The sequence below is a fragment of the Eulemur rufifrons genome, chromosome 20 (assembly GCF_041146395.1).
Source record: "Eulemur rufifrons isolate Redbay chromosome 20, OSU_ERuf_1, whole genome shotgun sequence".
In the NCBI taxonomy this organism is placed as follows: Eukaryota; Metazoa; Chordata; class Mammalia; order Primates; family Lemuridae; genus Eulemur; species Eulemur rufifrons.
In genome coordinates this window covers 51732355-51742395 of record NC_091002.1, presented here as the reverse complement: position 1 = coordinate 51742395, position 10041 = coordinate 51732355, and the positions used below count along the sequence as shown (strand labels likewise).

Sequence of the window (10041 nt, the reverse complement as noted above, 5' to 3'; positions counted from 1 at the left end):
GGGAACTGCTGCCCAGGAGGGCACACCAGGGGCGTCCCTTGCAGGTACCCGTGGGCTCTGGGCGTGGGCTTCGGGCACCCCCTGCACAGGGGGACCCCTGGACAAGGTTCTTTCCAGGCCCAAGAGGGAGGGAGGTTCTGGGCTGGCTCTGCTGACTGGGCCTGTGGCAGTGGCCGGGCCGACAGGCACATGGTGCAGGGAGAGCCCTCAGCACCCAGCTTCCTTTGTTCCCTGGCATTAGCCAGGGCAGGCCTCAAGAGACAGTGGCACCGCGGACCAGGGCGCGGCCCAGGCCCTGGACCCCAGGCTCCCCCTGTCAGGGTCACCACCTGCTTCTAGGGCCAGGATCCCTCCTCCCCTGCCCCCAGTTGCCAGCTTCCTGTCCTGGGTTTTTACTCCATCCCTGGGAACCTCTTTTTATGTGGACAGCGTCCCTCCAGCCGGTGTGTCTGAGCCTCTGTTACCCTCTCCCCCGTCCCCTGTTGCGTCTCTCCCGTCCTCTCCCCATCTCTGTCCCTCCCTGCCTTTCGACTCCCTCTCCCTGCCCCCCGCTCTCCGCCCCCGCCCGCCGCCGCCGCCGCCTGTTTTCCTCTCCCTGCCTGCGCCCTCCGCGCGCGTCTTTGTGGCTCTCTCCCCTGCTGCCTCCCGCGCCGCTGTCGCGCCTGCCCGCGCGCGTCCGTGGGTCCGCGGGCCCTGCACGCCTCGCGTGCCTCGCGTCCCCGCCCCCGGCCCCGCCCGCTCCCCCGCGGTACCGCATTGCCGTAGTGCCGGGGCGCAGTGCATTGCGCCCGCACCGTCAATAGGCGGACCCCCTCCTGGAGAGATAAAACCGCCGGCGCCGGCGCCGCCAGTCCCTCTGGCTGAGACCTCGGCTCCGGGTAAGGACGCTAGGCCTCGGGGTCCGCGCCCCGGCCCCAGCTTTCCACAGAGGGACCCCGCCCCGTGCTCCGGTCCTGGGAGCAGAGCAGGCCGGCGAGCGCCTGGCGAGGCTGCGCTGCGAGGCTGGAGCATCGGCCGCCCCCCGCGCGCGCCCGGACCGCGCCGGGTCGGTCCCCGCGGGCAGCCGGGCTGGGGAGGGGGCGCCGCGGCGCTTGTTTACGCGGCGGCGGCAGCGGTGGCCGGATCCTGGCCGGTGACGGTCGCCCTGCAGCTGTGACCTTGGAGCCTCCGGGGCCTGTGGGTGGGGGCACCGTAGTTAGCGCTGGAGGCTGAAGGAGGTCGGGCCTCGGGAGTGCCAGGGCGATGGGCTACAGGAGGGCGAGGGAGGTGGTGAGGTCTGGGGGTCCCTCGCCACCCTAGGGTGCACGTTCTGCCCTTTCCTCCCTGGCCCCCATCGCCTCCTGGGCTGCTGGGGTTTCTCCACTGACCTCCAGGACGGGACAGGGGCTGTGACCCGGGGCCTTGACCAGAGGGAAGGGGGAGGGGTACCCCGCGCCCCCCGCAGGGTTGAGGGCATCTCTGCCGGCACTTGCTGGGCTTGACTGGGGCCAGATCTTCCCTCTCCAGCCAGAACAGGGCCCCTGCTCTCCGCCCCTGCCCCTGTGGGGGAGCTATTCTGGGTCCCTAAGCTGGGTCCCACGGCGCCTGTCGAGCGCTGGTGCCAGCCTGCCGGGCAGGGGTGAGGGGAAGATGGCGCCGTCCCTGCCGGGAGGGGAGTGGGAGCACGGGCCCTCTCCACGGTGGTGGCAGGTGGGGGTGGGGCGTGGTGTCCCTGGCCCAGGCTGGGGGGGGGGGGCAGGGAGCAGCACTGAGGACAGGCCTGGAGAACTGGGCAGCGTGACTCATCACCCAGGCACAGGCTGGCCCTGGGCTCGGCCGCGGTGCCTCTCCAGATGGAGGTGAGCCTCTCCGAGGAGCGGGTTCCGTGGGCACCAACGCCCAGACGTTTGCAGCAGATTGGGCCGTTGGCTAAAGTGTGGGTGCGGGGAGCGCTCGCCTGTGCTTGCCACCTGGCTCAGCGGCGGCAGGCTCCGGCTTGGGGGGCTCTTCCCTCCCCACCAAATGTGGGGCGAGGTCTGTGGGACGTGCTCCCACCTCTGCCAGGGCCGTCTCTGTGGGCTCCCCGGGGCTCCCGGTCACCTCTCTCCCTCCACCTTGGTTTCACAGAAGCACCACTCAGCACCCCCGTCCTGAGCCAGAGCACCCCAGGTCCTGCCAGCCCCTCCCCACACGCCGGGCAGCATGGGCAAGGAGAAGACCCACATCAACATCGTGGTCATCGGCCACGTGGACTCGGGCAAGTCCACCACGACAGGCCACCTCATCTACAAATGCGGGGGCATCGACAAGAGGACCATTGAGAAGTTCGAGAAGGAGGCCGCTGAGGTGAGCCCCGAGGGGCTCCAACTCTCCCCTCCCCCAGAGGGACTGGCTCCACTGGCAGCTGGGACCCTGGGTGTGCCTCGGTTTGTCTCCCCCAGGGGAGCCTGCTGTGGGGGCGCCTGTCTCAGGGCTCAGAGGAGACATGCAGGGTGGGGATTGGCAGGACAGCCTCTCTCTGAGGGGCGCTCGGTGGGGCAGCTGCCAGATTTGCCCCGAGCTGGGGAGGTGGCCGGGCTCTGGCGCCGTCTGCCGCTGCGCCAGGCTGGAGGCCCTTGAGCTGTTTCCTTTGCCCCCAGGCCGGAGCCAGGGCTGCAGGTGGTGCGGCCCTCACTTGTCCCCAGGCCAGCGGGCACTCAGGGCTGCTATTAATAGCTGACCGGTGGGCAGCCCGCCCATCTGCTCCACTTGCTCCTGTGGGCTGGGAGGGCTTGTCCAGGCTGCCGCCCTGGCCTGGGGTCCTGGCTGCTTGCTGAGCAGGAGAGGGGCCCCTTGCTGGCCTCTGTCTGTGCAACTGCACCCCCTCCACGGCTGAGACCCCGTGGGTCAGAAGGGGTCACAAATGGGGGTCTGCCCCCTGACCTCCTACCTCTGCCCCGAGCTCTAGGAGAAGCCCCCTCCTGGGAGAGCCCTGGCCCATGAATGTCGCGGGTGGAGGCCAGGGCCCAGGAGGGGCAGTCGCTGGCCTGGACTGAATTCCCGCCTGGTGAGGCTGGGGGTGCCCTGAGCCATACCCCTCCCATGGATCCCTCTGTACCCAGCCTTGGGAGGAGGCCGAGGGGCTCAGAGGGCCACTGGTTCAGGTCCCAGCTGGGTCCTGTCTATTTTGGTGCTGGAGGGCCCCCCAGGCTGGGCAGCCTCCCTGAGGGCAGAGGCCTGTCCGTTGGAGGCCCCGGCAGGGAGCACAGCTGACTACAGCCCGGCCCAGGCCCTGGGGCCTCACGAGCTGCTCCCCAGTTCCCTGGTGCTTGCAGAGCCTTGTTCCTGGGGGGGACCCCCCCCAGCAGGAAGGGAGGAAACCAGGCCCTCCTCATGACCTTATTTGATTTTTCTTTTTTCCTTTCCCATTTAAAAAAAAAAAATAGGGCAGAGGAATTATTTATTTGACAGCCCCAGCCCAGCAGTATCATGTGTCTCCAGCTGTGGAAGGGACCTGGGGGGCTCCAGCTTCAGACAAGGGGTGCCCCTGGCAGGGGAGGGGGCTGCACCCTCCTGGCACCTTCTCTCCGGCAGCTCCCAGGTCCTGGGCCCCTGCTGGTGGACCTGGCATCCACACCCGCCTGGGGGTGGCCTGGGGAGGCAGGAGGACGGCCCTGGGCAGGGCAGGGGCTGGGTTGGCACCGGGAGTCCCAGGACCCCAGTGGGGAGCAAGGGGGGGATGGAGCCTGCCTTCTGCCTCCCGCCTCCCACCCTGCTGCCACACGTGGCTGCCACGGCCCAGGGCCGGCCCTGGCAGGCAGATGTGACCGCCAAGTCCCAGACCCTGCTCTGAGCCATGACCCCCACGCCCGCCAGATGGGGAAGGGCTCCTTCAAATACGCCTGGGTGCTGGACAAGCTGAAGGCGGAGCGCGAGCGCGGCATCACCATCGACATCTCCCTCTGGAAGTTCGAGACCACCAAGTACTACATCACCATCATCGACGCCCCAGGCCACCGCGACTTCATCAAGAACATGATCACCGGCACGTCCCAGGTGGGCAGGCCTGGGGGCAGGGCCAGGGTGGGGGCCCCTCACCTTTGCCACCCCTCACCCCACCTGGCACGGAGCCCCCCATGAACGGACTCAGTGCCTGTGAGGACACCCAGCCACCGTCAGGGCCCCAGACAGGGCAGTGTGGACACGCTGACACGCCCTCACAGACACAGGGACCTGGGGCCAGGTGGGGCAGGGGGATGTGGGTACAGCACACAGGCGGGCCATCCCAGGGCACCCATGCAGGCACAGATGGGGGCACACAGCGCCGTGGGGGCAGCAGGCCAGAGACACAGCGCTTTCCCCTGTTCCTTGAGTTACTTCTCTCCAAGCTGCTTTTACAACTGTGCCCACACTCTGTCCTCCAGCGAGGGACAGGACCAGAGAGGCTGAGTGACTTGTCCAGGGACACACAGCCTGCTGGGGGTCTCCCTGCCCCGGGGCTTCGCGGATGAGCCCCCCACTGCCCTTGAGGTGGAGACCCCTCAGTGTCCATCCGCAGGGCAACCGCTCAGGTCCCCGTCTGCCCGGAGCAGCCCGGGCGCGAGGGGCCGAGGCTCACTGTGGCCCCTGCCGGGCAGGCGGACTGCGCGGTGCTGATCGTGGCGGCGGGCGTGGGCGAGTTCGAGGCGGGCATCTCCAAGAACGGGCAGACGCGGGAGCACGCGCTGCTGGCCTACACGCTGGGCGTGAAGCAGCTCATCGTGGGCGTGAACAAGATGGACTCCACGGAACCGGCCTACAGCGAGAAGCGCTACGACGAGATCGTCAAGGAGGTCAGCGCCTACATCAAGAAGATCGGCTACAACCCGGCCACCGTGCCCTTCGTGCCCATCTCAGGCTGGCACGGCGACAACATGCTGGAGCCCTCCCCCAACGTGAGTGCGCCGGGGTGGGTGGGCGCCGAGACCCCCGAGGGCCCAGGCCCTTCTCTGGCCAGAGACGCTCTTCCACGCAGACACTGCAAGGGCAGTGGCCTCCGGGCCAGGCCCACGTGCGTGGTCCCAGAGTCCCAGGCGGTGGTCAGTTCTCACCTCCCCCGGGCTGCTGTCCTGGCCCTGGACCCCGTGTGGGGCCGCAGGGCGGGGGGGGCCTCCCCGGAGACCCGGGAAGTGTGTGCGTTCCTGCACGGGCAGAGGGCTGAGGGGCGGCTCTCGGCTGGTCGCTGAAGCTCAAGGCCAGGAACTGACTGGGCTGGAGGTGACCAGTGGGGATGCTTGGGGGGACCTGAGGCCGTGTTCCCAGGGTTGTCAAGCCAGACGAGATCCCTGGCCCAGAAGGTGGCCAGTTGGCTCTGGCCAGTGCCGCAGCTGCCACACTGAGGGACGGCCGGGGAGACAGACCAGCAGGAGCCCGGAGCCCTGTGGTTGGGGACCGGGCTGTAGGGACTGCTCCCAGCCGGCCTCCATCTTGCCGGGCTGAGGGTTGTTTACCGAGGATCACACCTTCCCTCGGGGACCCGAGGCAGCAGATCCCCCTCCCGGGAGCCTCCAACCACCAGGGACCCCCCAGTCCTGCCCTTGCCATTGGCCTGCTGAGTGCGCCCCACCTGCCCGTGCTCAGGGAGCCACCTGTTGGCAGGGTGTCGGGGATCCAGCCCTGAAGACAAAGGCAGGACACAGGGGTGGCCCTGGGGGCACAGTGCTGTGGCCCCTGCCCTTCTCGCTGTTTGTAGGGGGTGGGCCGGGGAGGCTCTGTGCGGGGGTCTGCGTTGGGAGAAGCTTGGCAGTGACAGGCCAGCCCAGACTGGAGGTGGCCTGCCGGTCCCGCAGAGCTGCTGGGGCTGAGCCCAGGCTGGACTCTGACTCTGGCCTGGCCGTTGGCTCCCGCTCTGGTTACCTGCCCTGCCAGGGCTCTCATGGTCCTGGGCCCTGGGGGGCTGCGGGGAGCAGGGCAGGGCTGGAGGCTCCGAGCAGGTCTGGGCCGAGGTGGAGGCTTTGCTCCTCTGTGTCCCCCAGGAGGCCTCTGTCCGACTGAGAGCTGGGGTGAGAGCTGGGGTGGCCGGGGCAGGGCGAGTGTTCTGCGTCCTGAAGAGCACGAGGCGGTTCAGCCTGAACTGTTGGCTTCGGGCAGTGACGGGGCTGGGCTGCCATCCCCGGACTCCGCAGCCGGCGTCTCCACCAGGACTCCTGGGGATCCCGGGAGGCCGAGGCCGCGGTGGGGCGGCTGTCGCGGTCTCCATGGGCTGATCAGTCTCGTCTCTCCTGCTCAGATGCCGTGGTTCAAAGGCTGGAAAGTGGAGCGCAAGGAAGGGAACGCAAGTGGCGTGTCCCTGCTCGAGGCCCTGGACACGATCCTGCCCCCCACGCGCCCCACGGACAAGCCCCTGCGCCTGCCGCTGCAGGACGTGTACAAGATCGGCGGTGAGTGAGGGCCGCGTGCCAGAGCTCGTGCCCTTCACGCCCTGCCCCTCTCCCGAGACCCGGACCCCCACAGGGGGCTCAGAGGCCAGCTTCTCTCCCCATACCACACGCCTTCTGGAGGACTGCCCACCCCAGGCAGCCACCCTCCACCTACCCATCCAGCATTTTGCCAGGGTCTTTCTCCCTCCAGGTGAGTGTCCAGCCCTGTGCCAGCAGCTGGTGGCATAGTGTGGGGGCATAGAGGTGATGCACATGTCCCCACGAGGTCCCCGTCTCCCAGAGACACTGTCCCGCTGCAGGAATGAGAAACCATAAGCAAATCTGAGGCCCCCAGAGAGGGGTACTGGGAGGGGCTCCCGGCCAGGGATGTCCGGCATGTCTGAGTGCAGGGCGGGATGCTCAGCCCACACCGAGAACAGCCACCGGCCTGTCTCCTCCATCCCCAAATGCCACACAAGCCTCCACTGCGGGCCCGGGAGACCAGGTCGGGCATCCCACGCCCCAGGGCAGACAAGACACACGATTATAAGCAGATCCGTGACCGGTGCTTCAGTGACAGAGACTGAGTGCAGGGAGCCCTCTGTGGGCAAGGCCACCGGGTCCCACGCAGAGCAGTCACCGTAGCCTGGGCCACAACTCACTGATGCTACAGCCTCGGGGCCACAAGGAGGGCTCCTCAGAGACAGGAGGGTCCCCATAGTGCTCCCTCCAGAGACAGCCACCCCTGGGGACAGGGATGCCAGGTCCGGACAGGCCTGCGCCTTACCAGGCCTCCCCTCTCTGCCTCTGTCAATGTCCCCTGGTCCCTAGGAGCTCTCACTTGTCCAGACTCTTACTCCCCCAGCTGGGCCAGGAGCCCCCCACTTCCGCCAGAATCTCAGTGTCTGCCTGGTCCCCGGCTCCTCCCTGCACTCCTCCACGTGGCTGTGTCCTCCCAGCCCTGCCGGGGAGGACCACATCCCAGCCTTGTCAGATGCCAGGCTCCCTCCCCAAATATTCTGCCCCACCCCCACCCCCCACATCCCCTCTGCCCCGCCTGCCCCTCACAGCCCCCTCCTCTCGGCCAGGCATCGGCACAGTGCCCGTGGGCCGAGTGGAGACGGGCATCCTGCGGCCGGGCATGGTGGTGACCTTTGCGCCCGTCAACATCACCACGGAGGTGAAGTCGGTGGAGATGCACCACGAGGCGCTGAGCGAGGCCCTGCCTGGTGACAACGTCGGCTTCAACGTGAAGAACGTGTCAGTCAAGGACATCCGCCGGGGCAATGTGTGCGGCGACAGCAAGTCTGACCCGCCGCAGGAGGCTGCCCAGTTCACCTCCCAGGTGGGCAGCTGCGCTGGAGTCCAGTGGGCCCTGCCTGTGCAGGACAGCGGGGCCGCCCTTGGTGGGGTTGCTGTCGGGCACGTCGCCTGGTGCCCGGCAGGAAGCAGCCCCCATCTCAGGCCACGAGGGGTGAAACCGCTGCTGGGACGGGCACCAGCCTCTGTGCACTCCTGAGTGTGCGGATCCCACGGCTGTCCTGGAAAACGCTTTCATTCACTTACTGCCTGAGACAGCTCCGTTATACTTTTATTCTCTCCATTTTTCATTGCACCCTCTTTGGCCACCTCTTCATATGATAATGATTTCTGTTTTGAGACAGGGTCTGGCTCTGTCACCCAGGCTGGAGTGCAGTGGTGTCATCATAGCTCACTCTAACCTCAGACTTCTCAGCTCAAGGGATCCTCCCACCTGGGCCTCCCAGTGTGCTGGGATTACAGGCGTGTGGTGCCATGCCCAGCCTGACACTGATCTTTAAAAACTGCTTTGAGATACAATTGAAATACAATAATTGAGGTGCAATTGTGTTGCCCCCCACCCTTCCCACCTTAGCTCTGGCCAGGGTTGGCAGCGTAAGCGCTGCCCTGGCCTTTTCAAACAATGCACTTGTCAGGTGTTTATCCCTCATGGATTGTCACATGCTTAATGAGGACGCTGGGTCCAGGTCTGGGGTGTGGGTCCCCACAGCCTGAGCCTCCTCCGCAGTTGGCACTCTGGGCCCCGCGACTGGAGCCTCCCCTGGTGCCCACTGTGCCTGATGGCCACGTGCAACTCTGCCCCAGGTCATCATCCTAAACCACCCCGGGCAGATCAGCGCTGGCTACTCGCCGGTCATTGACTGCCACACGGCGCACATTGCCTGCAAGTTTGCAGAGCTGAAGGAGAAGATTGACCGGCGCTCGGGCAAGAAGCTGGAGGACAATCCCAAGTCCCTGAAGTCGGGTGACGCCGCCATCGTGGAGATGGTCCCAGGGAAGCCCATGTGTGTGGAGAGCTTCTCCCAGTACCCGCCTCTCGGTGAGCCAGCACGGTCGGTCGGGGGAGGTGCAGCCCTGGGGGCAGCTGATCCAGGCCAAGGGCAGGGACTGCTGGGTGGCAGGGACGGGGGCGCTGGGTGACAAAAGCAGGACCTTCTTTATTATGGCAACCTTTTCTGCTGAGCTCAGGCTTAGAGTGTAGCAGGAGACCACGTCCTCCGTGTGACTGGGCAGACCTGGGGTGGCGTCCTCTCCGCACTCCCCTTGAGTGACTAAGGCCCTCAGTCTAGTAGCTGAATTAGGATTGGCCCGCCCCAAGTGGTCAACCCACAGACGTCCATCTGACAGCTGCCTTGGGCAGGGCTGCGGCTGGCCATTGTCATCACAGCTAAAGGGGCGCACTCCGAGTCAAACGGTTTCTAAGGACATTTCGAACATCGTTTAATTCCTGCACCATCGCCTTGGGAGAGCCCTATATGCTAATCACGGGGCCACACAGCCAGGCAGGGCTTTGCAGACGCAGCCGGGGAGCAGTCGCAGAGCAGGAGCAGAGCTCGGCTGCGGTGGCTGGGCCTGCAAGGGAGGATGCGCGAGCGCCAGTGCGCCTGCGCGCTGCATCCTGCTCCGCCGGCCGCCGAGCCCCGCCCCGGCCCCCGCGCCCTCCACGCGCCCCCCAGCCCCGAGCCCCGCGTCCCCCACCCCTGGGCCACACGTCCCCGGGCACCCCGGGTCCCCGACCCCTGGGCCCTGCGCCCCCACCCCCGGGCCCCGTGCCTCACGCGCCCCTCCCCGCAGGCCGCTTCGCCGTGCGCGACATGAGGCAGACGGTGGCCGTGGGCGTCATCAAGAACGTGGAGAAGAAGAGCGGCGGCGCCGGCAAGGTCACCAAGTCTGCGCAGAAGGCGCAGAAGGCGGGCAAGTGAAGCGCGGCCCCCGACAGCGGCGCCGCGCCCCGCCCCCGGCCCCGGCCCCGCCCCCGGCGCGGCCCCCGCGCCCCGCCCCCCCTGGCGCACGCCTGCACCTCCGCCTGCCCGGGCCCGCCGGTGCGCGACTGGATGCTCGCCATCAAGGTCCAGTGGAAGTTCTTCAAGAGGAAAGGCCCCGCCCCGGCTTCCCGGCGCCGCCGCGCTCAGTGCCCGTTTTGCCAATAAACTGAGCGACCCAGAGCCGTGTGCGCCTGCTGGGGGGTCGCGTGCGGGGGTCGCTGCGCCGCGCTCCGAAGCCCGTCGGCCCGGTGCTCTGCCGGGAACCTGAAGTCCTGCCGGGACCGTCCTCCCGCGCCCAGGCCCGGGCCCGCACCGGAGCCCGGGGTCCGAGGCCCGCGGGCCTGGCGTCGGAGGGCGGCCTGGGACAGACGCACTCCTGC

General features: G+C 67.5%; 1 protein-coding gene across 1 annotated transcript; it reads left to right on the top strand.

The window, feature by feature from the left end:
* The first annotated feature begins 852 nt into the window (after window positions 1-852).
* On the top strand, window positions 853-9838 carry EEF1A2 (eukaryotic translation elongation factor 1 alpha 2). The gene is made up of 8 exons (XM_069495797.1): window positions 853-878; window positions 2110-2325; window positions 3835-4014; window positions 4596-4892; window positions 6227-6377; window positions 7445-7701; window positions 8481-8715; window positions 9471-9838. The coding sequence occupies exons 2-8, from the start codon at window positions 2182-2184 to the stop codon at window positions 9596-9598; spliced, it is 1392 nt and encodes a 463-aa protein (XP_069351898.1). The 5' UTR covers window positions 853-878; window positions 2110-2181; the 3' UTR covers window positions 9599-9838.
* Window positions 9839-10041: the final 203 nt, after the last annotated feature.